Source organism: Microtus pennsylvanicus, chromosome 8, assembly GCF_037038515.1.
Source record: "Microtus pennsylvanicus isolate mMicPen1 chromosome 8, mMicPen1.hap1, whole genome shotgun sequence".
Taxonomy (NCBI): Eukaryota; Metazoa; Chordata; class Mammalia; order Rodentia; family Cricetidae; genus Microtus; species Microtus pennsylvanicus.
In genome coordinates this window covers 84,860,702-84,877,803 of record NC_134586.1, presented here as the reverse complement: position 1 = coordinate 84,877,803, position 17,102 = coordinate 84,860,702, and the positions used below count along the sequence as shown (strand labels likewise).

Here is a 17,102-nt window from a genome sequence, read left to right as displayed (position 1 = left end):
GCTGCCGAATTGAAAACTTCATGAGTTGCCTTTTTCATACACACAAATGTATGTGTGTTGATGTAACCATACAAAAGATTAAATATAACCAATCTTAAGTATGTGTAGTTCATTAAGAACATTCACACTGTTGTGACAGTTGACAACCTCCAACTCCAGATGAGATTTTTTTCCTTAATGGAGCCACCTTATCTATTAAATTAAATCCATAAGTAATTCCTCAGTGCTGACCTCATCCCCTGGGAAGCACCATCCAACTTTGCATCTCTAATGTACCTCTTCTGGAAGATCCACGGTATCTTAAGTATTTGTCATTTGATGACCGACTTATTTCCCTTATATAATGTCTTAACGGTTCATCCATTTTGCAAGTTGGTCAGAATTTCCTTTGTAAGGCTGATTTATTCGTGTGTGTGTGTGTGCTCACTTTCTGTATTTATTCATTTGCCTGTGTCTGAACATTTGTGTTGCTTCGCCCTTTGGTTGTGTGAGTGAAGTTAGGGCTCTGCAGGTTTCTTTGGCACCCCAGTTTTCAGCTTTCTAAGGAACTGTACCAGTAGAATTGCTAAATTATGATAAGTTTTTAAAGAAATGGGAAGTTTGTCTCCCTGACAGCTTTGTCATTTTTCCATTTGTGACTGTAGCACATAGGTGCTTCAATTTTTCCATACCGTGAGTAGTTATTTACTTTCTGATAATGAAGGTCAATTTATATCTATTTTAGTCCTTTGTCTGTTTTATTATTTGTTGTTGGGTTTTATGAATCCTTTATTTTTCTGGACTATTTTTCCTTATCAGATAGACGTTTTGCGAGTATTTTCTCTAATTCTGTAGGATGTTTTCTCTGTGTTGATAGTATCTGTTAGCGCATGCATGCTTTTGATTTTTGGTATTGTTTGCTTTTGACTATTGCTTGTGAGACAGCTTCCCTGTATAGGTTATAATTTATTTGACTTGAAAGTTGAGCCCATGTGTAAGATTCAGTTTATTTTAGCTCTTTGCTAAGATAATGTGTAAATTCAGTCATAATTGTGTCCTTAATTTTTCTAAAGACTTGGGTGTGTTTGGGGGCTTTGATTGTATGTGTGTCTGTGCACCATAGTGTGTACCTGGTGCCTGAGGATGCCGGAAGAGGGTGTCACATTGCTTAAAACTGGAATTACAGATGTTTGTGAGCAGCAATGTGGGTGCTGGAAATCAAACTCAAGTTCTCTGGAGGAGCAGTTAGTTCTCTTAACTGCTGAGATATCTCTCCAGGACATCCTTGACAATTTTGTTTTCATAATAACTTAGTTTTTTTTTTTTTTGAGATGGTGGTCTTACCGTGTTTCGCAGGCTGGCTTGAATTCATCATCTGAAGTTATTGATCTTCTTGCCTCAACCTCCTAAGTAGCTGCTACTAAAAGTAGATGCTACTGAAACGAGCTTTAGACTGAGGCATTTTAATTGTTGGTTGTGCGGAGAGTGCATATGCTCAGTAATAGCACTAACCTCAGAGTCACAACCATGTCATGATTCACGCACTGAGAACCACACCTTGCTGTAGACATTGAACTCAGGGTTTGGCATCCAGATGCCACTATGGGTAGATGGCATTTTTCCGATTTTGTTATTGAAAAATGTTGAAATTATTTTATGTCTGAGAAAGGCTGATTCTTTTGTAAAGAACCATAGAAAAGTCTATCATTCAGGTCAAGTGAGTTTTCTTCTGTGTAGAGTCAGTGTTACTCTAGTGAGCTATTTTCAGCATTATATCTTTGTTTGTTTGTTTGTTTGTTTTACCTTCCTTGAAGGTTTAGACAGCTAGTGATTGATGTTTCCCGTGGATGTTATTTCTTGAGCTAACCCAGCATAGGAACTAGAGGTTGTGTAGTATTGGGGGAAGTAGTTGAGGCTGAAGCAGTGACTTGGAGGTTAAGAGAACTTGTTGCTCTTTAAGAGTCCTGAGTTCAGTTCCCAGTTTTAAGTAAATTTACAATTTTATGTTTGGCTATATCCTAGTTTCATTTTTTTATTGCTCTGATAAAATACCCTGACCAAAAAAGCAACTTAGAGAAGAGAGATTTATTTCAATTCGAGGTTAAAGTCCATTATTGTGGGGACGTCAAGACAAGAACTTTTAAAGCATCATGTCTACAGGGAGGGAATAAGCACACAGGTCCTCACCTGCTTGCTCAGCTAGTATTCTCTTTCCGTAAACATGCCAGGGCCCAGTCAATGAAATGGTGCTGCCCACGTTCAGGGTGAGGTTCCCCCTTGAGCTCACACTCAAGATGATACCCCACCCCCGCCGCCAGCCACCAAGACTCTTCCCGGGGATTCTGGGTTGTATCAAGTTGACAGTGAACTAACTAGTACCGGCCATCTTCTGCTGCAAGCAGGGCATGGTTGGATGTGCCTGAAAGGCCCTGTTTCCCATACCTGTGTATTAGGAGGCCACTGCTTCAACGGGAATTTTATAGGAACAACACGATTCACTAAGGATTTCAGCATGTGCTCTAACAGGGAGTCACTGGAGTCAGTTGTCACCACCGTAGAGGTATAGACACAGTAATGAGACCCAGTTGGGGACAGGGGGTCATTCCTTCTATATGTGTATGTGTCTGTGCGTGTGTCTGTGCGTATGTATGTGCATTGGTGCTCTTGTGGGGGTCAACTCTCATATGGTGGTCCTGAGGATTGAACTCAGTTCACCACTAAAGCCTGCTGAGCCATCTCCTAGAGCCCTGCTGAGCCATCTCCCTAGGGCCTCTCTCCGTGTTAACCAGAACAGTTTTACTTAAAAAGAGAAAGTAGCATGTTAGTTGTAGACCGTTTGTAGACTGCAAACCTCAGGGCACAGAGTTGACTGTGGTGCTTCTGTCCCCATCCTGTCCCGGCAGAGCTGGGGTGCTCTTTTTCCTGACCACCAACCAGTGTTTCACCAGTGTGTCAGCTGTGGAGCTCTTCGTGGTGGAGAAGAAACTCTTCATGTGAGTAGGCCACTGTCCTAGCTGTGTGTCAGACTGGTCACGTCCAAAACTGGGTCAGAATAGCATCCTTACTTATCTGCTTCATTGAGAAATATAAATTGCATGCATATTTATACTATTCAATGTGAATTTTTAAAAGTGCATAGGACTATAGTATTAAGAAAGAGGAGTCTTGGTAAGGGTGGAAAATTCAGAGCATATGGTGCCTGCTACCAGAGAAAGGCGATTTTCAAGTTTGGGTTGAAGTTAGGCAATCCCAGTGCTGAGAGAGAAAGCAGCATCAGCAGGGCTGAAAAAGTAACTTGTTTTGATTAATCACAGGTTGATAACTCCAGCACAGGAAGTGAAGGGCTTCCGAAAGTTAAGTGGTTCAGCAGCTAGAAGTGGGAAGATCACAATTGCAAAGGCAGAGCAAGTACAAGCCTTGGCGGGTGGGGGCATGGAAGGAGCCAGAGGACAGTTTCACTGTAGGGAGCTGGCTGGGTTTTCTCCCTTGTTCTTCAAAGGTTGCAGAGATTTGCCTGCCTTTATTTACCAACAAAATGAATCAACAGACATCAAAGGAACAAAGACACTGGTGGAAGAGTTTGGAATAACTGGAGAAAGATGTCAGGAACAGGAGGGATTAGCTGGTAGCTGGAAGGGCTTTAAGGTTGTAAGGTATGCTTAATGAAGGAAGAAGTTTTGTTCTGATGCCCGAGTCCACAACAGCCAGAGGAAGTGCTGGGCTGAGAGAGGGTCACAGTGTAAGAGCTGCCTGAAGCTGAAAGGCCAGGAAGGGTGACACTTAAGATGGCGAAAGGCTTGGGGGTCAGCCTGGAGCATGTGGGAGGACCCTAGGAGTACGGCAGGTACCCTATCTTCTGTTCCGTGCTTTCTGGACTAATCTGAGATCTATGTTCTGTATTTTCATAGACACGAGTACATCAGTGGATATTACAGAGTATCTTCTTACTTCTTTGGAAAGCTGATATCTGACTTACTACCCATGAGGTTTTTGCCAAGTGTTATATTCACTTGTATATTATACTTCATGTTAGGTAAGTAATAGGCCAGACGAAATTTTCTTTAGTCTTGGATGTAAAGTGAACTAATTTCTCTGTGTATATTTTTATTGATCTTTTTCTATGTGTCTATATTAAAAAGACACAGAAAATCTTAATAACTACACATACTCTGATGCATATTCTCTAATAAGAAAACCATGTTTAGTTTGGGGATTGTTTATTTTATTAACTAAAAAAAGAAATCACTGAAAGATATAGACAGATTTATTTTTACATTATGTCCAGGCTTTGGCCTTAGGATCACTGATTCAGAATTTCATGTACACATGCATACATACTGGTAATTCTATTTTTACAAAGCACTATAGTATGAGAACCACCAATAGAGCTTAAAACTTCCATTTTATATGTGAGGTTTATCATAATGAATATGACATGGCATCGAGAGCCTTAGATTCTTGATCCAGTTTCTTGTCAGTATTTCAAAATCATCAGGTTGTATGATATATACATAATCATATATGTATATATACATATATTTACCTCATAGTTTATAAAGTACTTCAAGAACTTAATGCCATTTTTTATGTCTAGGGAGACCTAGGTGATATAAGAACCCTCCCTTCCTTTGTATACTAAACCCTGAGGTCATTTAATTGTGAACCAAGTTTCTTCCCTAATGTAGTTAGAACAAATACTGAGAGATGTGGGGATGTCTGGATGAATGAGTGTTTTCTGTTGGTGAGCTTCCTGTGGCGGGAGAAGGCAGTAGCAATGGAGCCAGTGTGGAGCCTGTAGCTGTTCATTTAAGGAGCTCAGAATTATTCTTGCTACATCTAAAGAAATCTACATGTTATCTGAAATACTGCTCCTAAAACAAGCATGGGAAAGGAAACTGTTAGCTGATCAGTGACACAGAATAAAGCAATGACATTGATGACCCAGTGTAGTTCGATAGTGGGTGACCTTTTCTCTTTAATTCTGATGGTGATTGCTACAGTGTTATTTGCACACAGACAAACCCAATACACAAGGCAGCGGCACTGATTGCTTCTTCTCTTTCTCAGGACTAAAAAACGAGGTGGGGGCTTTCTTCATCATGATGTTCAGCCTTATGATGGTGGCTTATACAGCCAGCTCCATGGCACTGGCCATAGCTGCAGGCCAAAGTGTGGTATCCGTGGCAACACTTCTCATGACAATCTCTTTTGTATTTATGATGGTGAGTATGGACAGTGCTTCTCGGAGAAGACACTCCTGGCCTTGTTCTCTCTGTATATCCATCTGTGGTAGAAATCTGCTTTGCGGATTCTTTCCATTGGGACTATGCCCCTTTTAGAAAGCCAGAGGCTCAAATAAAGTGACTGTTAGGGAAACTGATGGCTTTGCTCCCAACCTCTGTCAAGTCCCTTGTGTTGCTACTGAATGTCGCTGTGACTTTGCAGACAGTGCCTCACTAACAAGCTTCTAAAAGCTGGTTTTTACCCAGCTGTGGTGGTGTATATCTGCAGCCTGGCACTCAGGAGTATGGCTGGGCGTTCAAGCCAAGCCTGAGCTACAATGAGACCCTGTCTCAAAACTGCTGGCATTGAAACCACTGTACCTTGTGAGTTTATTGTTATGCAGTAAATTCTGTTGTCATGGAAAAGGGGAAAAGTCACAGAAATGGAAGAAAATACTTCTTGCTGATCTGATGTTAGACAAACTTGGGATCATTGAAAACAGGAATTAACATTGACTCCTTAAAAAATGGCAGCATATCTTTTATGGTGTTTACCAATTAGTAACCAGAAATGGTTTGGTTGAATTCCTGCAAAGGAGAAAGTGAAGCTTGGGAGAAGTTAACTGTGTGCCAAGGAGTCTGTCTTGGGTCCCTCTTATAACTTGGATATCATTTTAAAAATAGTAAAACATAAAAAAGCGTGGTAGTGTATGTTCATAATCTCAGCCCTCGAGATATTTTAGAGGCAGAAGGAACAGGAAATTGAAGTCATCTTTAGCTACTTAGTAACTTTGAGGGCAACCTGCTCTACCTGAGACCATATCTTTAAGAAGAAGCTAGGAACTTTCAAAGTCCACCTACCTTCAATAGATACCTATTTATTTCACATTGTTTAATGTGTCCTCACTCCTAATCTTGTATATGTCTCAATTTTGCACGCGTGATAAATCAGAAGGACTAGCTCCCATGGTTTTTCTCCTGCATCATTAAATAGGAACAGCTAGCACACTGGCGCATAGTCCTCTTTGCTAGAGGCGGCCGTCCTCCCATGAGACGGCATTAGCTGAAGTCCGGCTAAACTTTAGTTCCTTCAGTTTTCAATTTTGAAACTACCGATGTATATATTTTTTAGAAAATAATCATCCTTGTTTATAGTCTCATCCAATAAATAAAATACCTTTAAACAAGTAAAAAAATATGTTTTAATTTCTGTTTGGGCTGATTGCTATGTAGCGTTTATTACAAACAGGACTTCAAAGCCAGTGCTCAATCCGTGTTTTACTCAGAGATGGTATGTCGTAAGATCAGTCCTCAGTGCAGTCCTGAACACGCACACGCAGCCCGCCAGCGCTGTCATTGTCCTGCATATCCCAGCGCTCTTAGTGTGGCAGAACACACTCCGTGAGAACCTCATTTTGCATGTTTTTAACCTTGTGTGGTCAATTCCTGGCATCACCACTGTGGTTCTGCTTTCGGGGCAGTCTTTTTATTTATTTTGATTTTTGAATTATGTGCATGTATGTGCATCTGTATGCAGTGACTCAAAGGCCAGAAGACAGTGCCAGACTCTCTGGAGCTGGAGTAGTGGTTGTGAGCCGCCTAATATGGGTGCTGAGGACCAAACTCAGTCCTCTGCTAGAGCAGCGATTGCGCTTCACTGCTGAGCCATCTCTGGCCGCATAGGTAAGCTTACATGGAGGTACTAGTTATGTCTTCTGCTGCACATCATCACCACGTCATGGTCTCATCTGTCCTCATTTGGAGATCATGTTGTACCTGCATTCTGAATCTAAAGTAGTTCCTACAGCCATGGCTATAGAATATAATTTTGTAAATCAAATCTCATCTGGATGTACAGCAACCTGTTTGTTCTGAATTATTCTAGTGTTCTCTATATTTCTAGGATTATTAGGAGGAGCAAGCGCATATGGGTGACATAGTTAGAATCACATAGCAGTCTGTTTCCCATGTCTGTATCAAAAGATTCAACTGGAAAAAAAAGTATGCTTTCTTGGGTATGCATGACACTTTCCTCTCCATGTCGTTATTCCTTAAAGAACACTATACTCCAGTAATGGCATCTTCTATCTGTAATCCTAACATTCGGGAGGCAGAGTCAGGAAGATTACTCCAAATCTGATGCCAGCCTCACCTACATAGAAAATTCTAGAGCAGCCAGGACTACATAGGGATACTGTCTCATTCACTTATTCCATTTATCCATAAATAATAAATGAATATGCCAACTTTTTATTCAGCATTCGTGTTGTATTAGGCATTTTAATCACTCTGCAGATAATCTGTGATCGCTTGTAATGTGTCTATTGTGAGTGTAAAGGCTGAGCTGGAAAGAAGGTTTAGCAGATAAGAGCACTGGCTGTTCTTTCTGATGATCTAGGTTTGATGCCCAGCACTCACAGGGCAGTTTGCAGTTGTCACTAATTCCAGTTCCAGGGGGCCTACCACCCTCTCTGGCCTCCTGGGGCTTCAGGAATGTGTGCAGTACACTTACATACAGACAGAACACTCACACACACACACACACAATAAAAATGAATAGAACCATAAAAGCTGTGTGCAGGTTACATTAAAGTACTGTGTCATCTTCAAAATGAGATAATTGCTTATCTGAATGTAGTTTAGTGTCGGAGGCCTGGAACCAACTTTTTCCCATGGGAGACCAGGGGATGGTTCTGTTTCTTGATCTTCCATTGCAGTTATACAGGAAGTTGAAGACATAGTTAAACTATTAAGGGTCATCAAATAACTTGAATCTATAGTACTAATTATGGGTGCATTATCCTCCGTTAATGCCATAAATAGCCACGACAGAAGTACTCACATGGAGGTACAATAACTGGAAGTTTTCTTTCGTATTGCCTTAGCCTTAGCAGTGATGTTTAGCAGATGTAGGTTATTTGCGGGGGAGGTTTTTTTTAGTTGTTTTTGTTTTTGAGACCATTGTGCCAGGTATTCCAGGCTGGCCTTGAAATTGTGATCCCTCCGTCTCTGCCTCCTAGGTTTGATTACAGGCATACACCGTCACATTTGTCTACTTGGAAGGCCTCAGAGGAGGTCTTACCTCAAGCTGTGAAATCGCTGGACTGGCTCTAACCTATAGGTTTTGCGTCTTGCAGATTTTTTCTGGTCTTTTGGTGAATCTCACAACCATTGAGCCTTGGTTGTCCTGGCTCCAGTACTTCAGCATTCCTCGATACGGCTACACAGTAAGTTGTCCTTGCTTGTCATGGTGACCGGAGTCCCAAACTAGGCATGGTGGAACGAAGCCTAACCTTGTCGTATGCTCAAGTGGGACCCTGTCCCATCCAGGTTTCCTCCCAGAAACAGTGGCTAATCATTTCCTATTAGTCTTTGTTATTGGAGGGTCGAGGAGTCATCTGGGGTTTTCCATAGTCAACCCATTTTTAGAGGGACGTGAAGAGTAGGCAGAAATCACATAAAAGAGAAGTGTTGACTAATTGATGAAGAATATTGGTTTTCTGTTCAGTAAGGAAGTAAATGGAAGAGAGGATGGGGGCTGTACTGCATGGTTTATATTGGAACTGAGATCTGAAGAGAAGTTGACCGTAGTACTCAGCAACAGTGTTGGCTATAGCAACTAATCAAACACAAAATCGTTGTGTCTTAAATTCAGTACAATGAAATTTCTGATTTCCATTATTATTACTTTTTTCTGAAAACAAGAAAAGGTTGTTCCTACAAATGAACAGTGTTCACTAAGCATCACTGTATCATTTTAATTATAAAAGTTATGGGTTATAAAATTGGGATGAGGATGCTCTGGGGTAGTCACAAGTCTTCCCTCTTGGCCAGTTGGAAGTTGCATCCCAGCCCTGAGTTTCTTGATTGCCTGTTTTGGTGTTTAAGAAAAGAGGAGAAAGAAAGATTGTGCATAAGCAGCTTGGTATGCTTTTAGAAATAACAATAAAGATTAAATTTGAGCATGAGATTGTGATGACTCTTTAGAAACCTTCTGGAATTTCACACGACTGACATTGCTGCGTTCTTGTATGTATTCTAGGCTTTGCAGTACAATGAATTCTTGGGACAGGATTTCTGTGGCGGACTCAATGTAACCGCCAACAACACCTGTGATTACGGCAATATGATGTAAGTCTGTGTCCAGTGTCACAGTATGTTTGTGTCTTCCTGTGGCGTCCTGTAAAGCAGCTACTGCGCTTAGAGGTGGGAGGAGTCAAACTTCCCAGTCTGTGAAGGGATCCCTTATACACTATTTCATGTGACCATGTTGAAGCTCCTATAACCTATACCAGTCACTGCCATATTTAATATAAAAAAAAACTTCCCTGTGTATTGAGTGAGATGTTTTAAAAGTTCCCTTTGGTATTTTTTTGATTGGGTTTGAATTTTTACTTTGCAGAACTTTGGGGTTAATAAATGGGCTGTTTTGATAGTTTGGAAGGGACTTGTGGTCTCTGATCCGGAATGGATTACAACCCAGAGCCCAGAGTGGAAGAGAGTTGCAAGCATTAGGGCAGGAAGGGCAAGAAGGGGGTCACTGATCGCTGTGACCCTGGTACCACTTTCTGCCTCACTGCCTTTGGGAACATCATGGAACTCAAGGCTGCCAGCTGGTGTGTGTGTGGGGGGGGGGTGTGTGTGGGGTGTGTGGGTGTGTGTGTATGCTCGTTTAAACTGATTTGAAACTCTCCCTAAAGAGGATGCACTCTTTCAAGACTTAAAATAGAATTCAGGTCCTAATAAATTAGATGACTTTATTTTAAAATGTTAATACTTTTATGATATTTTTATTTAGAGATTAATGAAAGAAAAGAGTGCTGATCTCTCAAATATCTCCTGAATGCTCAGTTGTAAAAAGTACTACTAGTTAATAGGATGGTTTTCTATTTTGGGTTGTGACAGACAAGGGGTTTTTCCTTGAGCGCTTTTCTTTGCCTGCCCACCTCATTTTGGTTTGACTTGGGTGTGGCTTGTTCCTAACACAAAGTCCCTGCCAGCCAGTGGTAAGGCAAGAGGAGGAGTCACAACAGGCTTCATGCTCACTCACAAAAGGATGGAATGGCTGGTTTGAAAGCTGCTGAATCCCGCCATGCACAGGAAAAACAGCCACAGTAATTGTGGCCACATGGGCTGGATTCCCTGCTGGGGCCACTCCACCCCGCCATGCTCTCCTTGCTCCCTAAGGCTGTCAGCTGTGCCCTCTGGCTGAATGTCTGCACGCAGCAAAAGCTGACAGACGTGACCCTGGCTGACAGCCACTGTGCCCCTCTGGCCAGATGTAGCTTTCTGACCTGTTGCGTTCACTGTGGGTGAGCAGACCACACGTGAAGGACTGAACCTGGCGTAGCAACAGCTGAGGTAATGAGTCAGTGTTTCTGCCCTCAGACAGCAGCATTATAGGTTTAAATCTAATGAGTCTGAAGAGACAAGAAACTTAGTTCATACTAAGACTGTGTTAACTTGACCAAATTTGCTAAACCACTTAATAGTTATACTCTTTTGGATTCTTTTAGGAATTAACTTAATTAGGTACACGTTGCTTAGCATAGAATCTAGTAAGTTACAGAGGAGAGTGCCGATTTGACTAACCTGTCAATACTGAATATAATGATTAATATTTGATAGATACAGGGATGAACCTAATTAATTTTGTACATTTCAATTTCAGGACTTGTACTGGTGATGCCTACTTGGAAAGACAGGGCATCGATCTCTCACCTTGGGGACTGTGGAGCAATCACGTGGCTCTGGCTTGTATGATTATTATCTTCCTCACAATTGCCTACCTGAAACTGTTATTTCTTAAAAAGTATTCTTAAATTCCCCTTTACCATACTATTAATTGTACTCCCATTAAATGCACACACTTTGATTGATGTATCCAGTGTTCTTTTTTGATGTACATAAAATTACTAACTCTGAAAACTTAAGGACATTATATATTATGTATTAAGCTTATCGAATAGTAATCACGAGGGAAAAATCCAGTTAGATTTACTGAACTGAAAAGGCAGAGTTGAATTCTAGATACTACTGACATATCACTAATGTGTCTGATAGAGGTTATCATCTTTAAAGTTGATGTGCGGAAGCCAGGCATGGTGGCACACCCTGGTAGCCCTGGCACTTGGTACACAAAAGCAGGGCTGCTGTTCAAGGCTGGTTTAGCCCCTATGTTAAAATAACTGTAAGAGAGGCAATCAGGTAGGTCAGTGCCCTTTAATAGTCCGTGAAGTTATAATTTGCTATTTGATAACTAATAAATATATTCAAGCTGTATTAGAAGTCTGAAATCTATGTCAGGAAAACACCTTTTCCCCAGGGGTTAAAAACAACCCAATGATCATAGAAAATACTATTTGATAAACTTACTGATAAAACATATAATTATCTTTGCTGATTGGAGACTGAGTTATAGGTGTGGTAGAAGGCCAGAGGTCTTATGATACAGCTTTGTCTCATTTCTGGGATGTTCTAGTCCCTAATGGTCACTTATCCTGTGTGGTATAGCTCAGGGATATAATCTGAATATGGGTGTCGTCTTAGAAACATTACCAAGACACAGACGTAAGGTCCTGCATCTGCCCTGTTGCCACATAGAAAATGCACCACTTAGGGACTTAGAAATTCCCAATTGTTTCTAGCCCTTGAAATTAAGACTGGGGCTTAGTAACTGTTTATATACATCTTATACATGTTCGCCCCCCTTGTTCATCTCATTTCCATAAGCTCTCTTCCTTCTAACACTTACCAGTAACGTGTAAGTATTTACCAGATAATGTGAGAAGTTTTTTAGCTTCCTTTTAATTAAAAAGCAAGCACCCTTTCCACTATTGCTAGGAGTCTTAGCTGGGGTCATTTTTGTGGATTCCTGGCAGTTTCTCTGGCACCAGGTTTCTCTCTAACCCCAAAATGGCCCCTCTATCAAGATATCTTGTCCCCAACTTGGCCAGCCCATCTCTCATGTTCCCATTCCTCCCCCGATCCTCTTCCCCCAGCCCCCAGTTTATCCAGGAGATCTCATCTATTTCTCCTTCCCCTGGTGATCCATGCATCCCTCTTAGGGTTGTCCCTGTTACCTAACTTGTCTGGGGCTGTAGATTGTAGCCTGATTACCCTTTGCTTTACATCTAATATCCACTTATGAGTGAGTGCGTACTGTTTGTCTTTCTGGGTCTGGGTTACCTCACTTAAGATGATTTTTTTTTCTAGTTCCATCCATTTGCCTGCAAATTTTACCATGTCCTTGTTTTTTTTTTACCACTGAGTACTATTCCATTGTATAAATGTACTACCACACTTTCCTTATCCATTCTTTTCTTTTTCTTTTTTCTTTTTTTTTTGAATTTTCGAGACAGGGTTTCTCTGTAGCTTTTGGTTCCTGTCCTGGAACTAGCTCAGGCTGGCCTCGAACTCACAGAGATCCACCTGCCTCTGCCTCAAGAGTGCTGGGATTAAAGGTGTGCGCCACCACCGCCCGGCGTCCTTATCCATTCTTGAGTTTAAGGGCATCTAGGTTGCTTCCAGGTCTGACTACCCTAATTGTCATCATGATGGAGCAGATGCACAGATCCACAGCTGAGCACTGGGCTGAGCTCCACGAGTCCAGTTGAAGAGAGGGAGGAGGGATTGTATGAGCAAGGGGAATCAAGATCATGATGGGAAATTCCACAGACACAGCTGACCTGAGCTAGTGGGAGCTCGTGGACTCTGGACCAACAACTGGGTAGCCTGCATGGGATTGACCTAGGCCCTCTGCATCTGGGTGACAGTTGTGTAGCTTGGTCTGTTTGTGGGGCCCCTAGCAGTAGGATCAGGACGTGTCTCTGGCGCGTCATCTGGCCTTTTGGAACCTATTCCCCATACTGAGATGCCTCTATCAGTCTTGATGCAGGGAAGTAGCTTGGTCCTGCCTCAATTTGATAAGCCATGCATGCTTTGTGGACTCCCGTGGGAGGCCTGCCTCTTTCTGAACAGAAGCAGAGGAGGAGTAGATTGGGGGGAGAGGATAGATGGGAGGTGGAGGTAGAGAACTAAAAGATAGGAGGGAGGAAAACTGTGGTTGGTAAGTAAAATAAATGAAAAGATTGAATTAAAAAAGGCAAGGTAACACAAGGTACAGTTCAGGGAATCACCGTAAACTGAAGACTCAACGTTCAGCTCTGTTGCTGCTCAGAAAATAGGGCACAGTGCACAAATGTTCATCGTGCCCCACCTCCCCGCTATGCCTGGCCTGCGCCAACACTTGTATACCCCTCCATGTGACTATTACTAGAACATTCCTGGAGCTCGGTTTTATGCTCTCATATACACACATATGCCCATGCACACACAGAAATCTCCTTCTTAGTTTGCATTTGCTTTATTCTTATTTAAAAACATTTTTACTTTATTATCATAATATAATTTGCATGTTAAATAACACTATAATAGAATGATTTGATGTATTTGAAAGTAATAGAAATTTGAAGCAAAAGAAAAACTTAAGGTTACAAAACCCATCCCCTAGAACACTTTTTGCATTTATTTCACTATTATTTTTTGAGAATTCCGTACAGGAATCCTGTTTTTATACCATTTCCACCCCACTTTCCCCTGTCTTCTAAGTCCTCCATGCCTTCTGTGGTGGTTTGAAAGAAAATGGCCCACAAAGGGAGTGGAACTGTTAGTTGGTGTGGCCTTGTTGAAGGAAGTGTGTCGCTGTAGGGGTTGGCTTTGAGGTTTCTTTCTAAAGCCTCCTTCAGTGTGACAGTCGACTTCTGTTGACTCTGAGTTAAGATGTAGCCTCTCACTCCAGCACCATGCCTGCCTCCAGGTCACCATGCTCCCCACCCTGATGATAATAACTAAACCTCTGAAACTGTAAGTGAGCCATTTCAATCAAATGTTTTCTTAATAAGAGTTGCTGTGGTCATGGTGTCTCTTGACAACAATAAAAACTCTAAGTCACCACCTCTACTCCATCTCAACCTCATGACCTTTTAAAAAATTGCACACAGGAATATAATCTGCTGGGTTCATTTAGTGTTGCTCATATGTGTGTATGCATATGTATACCTAGACAAATAGACATATTTAAGGTTGACTACCCGTCAGGGGGCTCATCCCGGAAGAAGGCTGATTGTCCATCTTTTCTCAGTCTTTAATTGCCTATAATTCTCCATGTAGAAGTGGGGCCTTGTAATATTTCCCCTGTCCATGACGGGGTGTGCAGGTCTTGTTTAGGCAGCCATATTGTTGAGATTTCAAGGTTTCAAATTCCCTGTCATTCCATGTATAGAAGATACTGTCTCATAGCAGATTCAGGTCCTCTGGCTCTTAACATCTTCCTGCCCTCTTTTCTACAATGTCCCCCTTGTCATTTGATGTAAGGGTTGTGTTGTAGATGTATCAGTTAGGGATTGCACCCTACAGTAAGTTATTCTCTGCATTTCAACCAGTTGGGGCAATATGTAATTGTCTCCTTTTATGAGGGGTGAGAGCTACACTTACCTTTGGCTATAAGGATAGATGTTTAACATTAACACTGGGTTAATGTGGCAGTAGTGGATTCTCCACTAAGGTACAGGACCTCACCAGCAACAGGTAGTTGGGATTATAGTACCAGGTGTGAATTTCCTCCTATTAAGAGAGCCTTAAGTCCTCCTTTGGGAACTCTGAGATAGTCCTCGGGGAGAGGCTTCCAGATCTGTTCCAGCTGGATAGATACCCCAAGTCCCGTGTTCAAAGTGCATGGTGTCTTCAGCAGTAGGGTTCTTACAACCAGTGACTACTCTTGGCTGGTTCCTGTTGGTTAATGGGATTAAAAAGAAAGTAAAGCTTTCATAGTTACTGTGTAAAGGGTTCACACATGTTGAGTTCCTTTAGATACAAAAGTACTTGCTTCTGCTTCAGTGCACTGAAATTTGAAATTATATCCTCATCATTGAAAAGAAACATAATTGAAACTAGAAAAAATAGATTTATATCCACTTTAATTTTTCCTTTCTCTTTGCCTCATATTACCCTCTCTTGATCCCTTGAAATTTTAAGCTTTACCCACACCTACAGCTGTTTATATGCATGAACACATTATAGGCCAGGGTTCACATGTGAGAGAAAACATTCAGTTTTTCTTTCAGAGTTTGGATAATCTTGCTTAATACTAGTCTTTCTAAGTTCATCAATATTCTATGATTTCATTTTCTTTACAGCTGAATGATATCATATTATGTATGAATAACACAAATTCATTATCCAGTCATTTGCTGATTGACATTTAGGCCAGTTCCATTACCTTGCCATCATGAATAGCACAACCATAAACATGGATGTTCAAATACCTCAGTAGCAGGATATGGAGTTCTTTACCTATATACCCGAGAATGGTATAGCTATGTCATATAGTAGTTTTATTTGTAATACTGTGAGAAGCTTCCAAACTGATTTGTATAAGGGCTGGATGAATTTTCATTCCCTCCAGCTGTGAATGACAGTTGTTCTTTCTCCACATCTGTTCCAACATGTATTGTCTGATCTATTGATTATAGCCATTCTAACTAGGGTGAATGGTATCTCAGAATAGTTTTGGTTTTCCCTAATGCCTAGGGTGTTGAATAACACTTTTCAGATTTATTTATTGGCCATTTGTGTTTTTTATTTGGAGAATTGTCTTTTCTTTCCATTAGTCCTTTTTTTTTGTCAGTTTTGTTTCCTTGGTGTTCATTTTTGCAGTTTTTTTTTGTAAATTCTGGTTATTAGTCCCTTGTCTCAGGTACAGCTGGTGAAGATTTTCTACCATCCTGTAGGGTATTTACTGATAGTTTCTTTTGTTGTGCAGAAACTTTAATCCCATCCATTAGTTCTTGGGGCCAGTTACTGTGTTATTGGAGTTCTACTGAGAAAGGTATTGCCTACCCCAAGATCTTAGGAGTATTCCTTAATGTCCCCAGCAGCTTCAGAGTTTGGGGTTTTGAATTAAGATCTTTGAGTTTTGTGCATGATGGAGGTATGGATCTAATTTTATTCTTCTTCAGATGGCCAAACGGTTTGCTGAATGGACTGTATTTTCTGCTGCATGTCTTTACCACCCTTGTCATAATGTCCTTCCTTTGTCAGTTTATTTCCAGATCTGTTTATCAGACTGTCTCTTTTTATGTCAGTACCAGACTATCTTGGTCACTATAGCTCTGCAGTTTAACTTGAGTATTTTAACCTCCACCTCTCTTATATTTGTTTGTTTTTGTTTTTAATCTTCTGAGATGCCTTTGACTTCATGGTCTTTTGTGGTTCTGTGTGAATTTATAATGCTGAAATTTTGATGGGTATTGTAATGAATCTCTAGATTAGTTTTGATAACACAGTCATTTTCACAATACGAATTCTGCCAATTCAGAAGCGATAAGCATGGATGTGCAAATATCTCAGTAGCAGGATATGGAGTTCTTTACCTCCAGGTCTTTTTGTTATCTTTTGTTTGCATTGGTTTCCTTTTTCTTGCTTTGAAGTTTTCATTGTATTTGATCTTCCCCTTTTTTTAAAGGTTGGGTTTATTCCTGGATACTTTATTTTTCTTAGAACGCCTCTGAATGAGATATTTTACCTATTTGTTTCTTAGGGAGCTCATTGCTAGTATACATGAAGGCTATATTGATTTTTTTATATTGATCCTGCAACTTTAAGTGTTCTTTAGAGTTTTCTAGTAGATTCTACAGGATCTTTTAGGAATAAAAGCAGGTGTTCCAGGCTTTTCTTGGTGTGCAGACTGATTACAGCTTTGACCGCATTGCTAGTTATGAGTCTGAGTTCTTTAGACCTCTTGGTTTTGTTTTCAGTGTGCCATATGCTTTTAGAAGTTCATTATTTCAGCTTTTTTAAAATTTAAGTTTTCAAAGTGTTCTCTAATGATAGTCTGGATTT

General features: G+C 40.9%; 1 protein-coding gene across 4 annotated transcripts in view; it reads left to right on the top strand.

Moving 5' to 3' along the window:
* The window catches only part of LOC142856475 (broad substrate specificity ATP-binding cassette transporter ABCG2), a 103,563-nt gene extending 92,479 nt beyond the window's left edge, over window positions 1-11,084 (top strand). For all 4 annotated transcript variants that reach the window (XM_075983958.1, XM_075983959.1, XM_075983960.1 and 1 more), the window contains 6 exons: window positions 2,883-2,972; window positions 3,888-4,012; window positions 5,047-5,201; window positions 8,339-8,428; window positions 9,244-9,332; window positions 10,873-11,084. In XM_075983958.1, the coding sequence (XP_075840073.1) occupies window positions 2,883-2,972; window positions 3,888-4,012; window positions 5,047-5,201; window positions 8,339-8,428; window positions 9,244-9,332; window positions 10,873-11,023 (700 nt within the window). In that variant the 3' untranslated portion in view covers window positions 11,024-11,084. The remainder of the gene's footprint in view (window positions 1-2,882; window positions 2,973-3,887; window positions 4,013-5,046; window positions 5,202-8,338; window positions 8,429-9,243; window positions 9,333-10,872) is intronic.
* The last annotated feature ends 6,018 nt before the right edge of the window (window positions 11,085-17,102 follow it).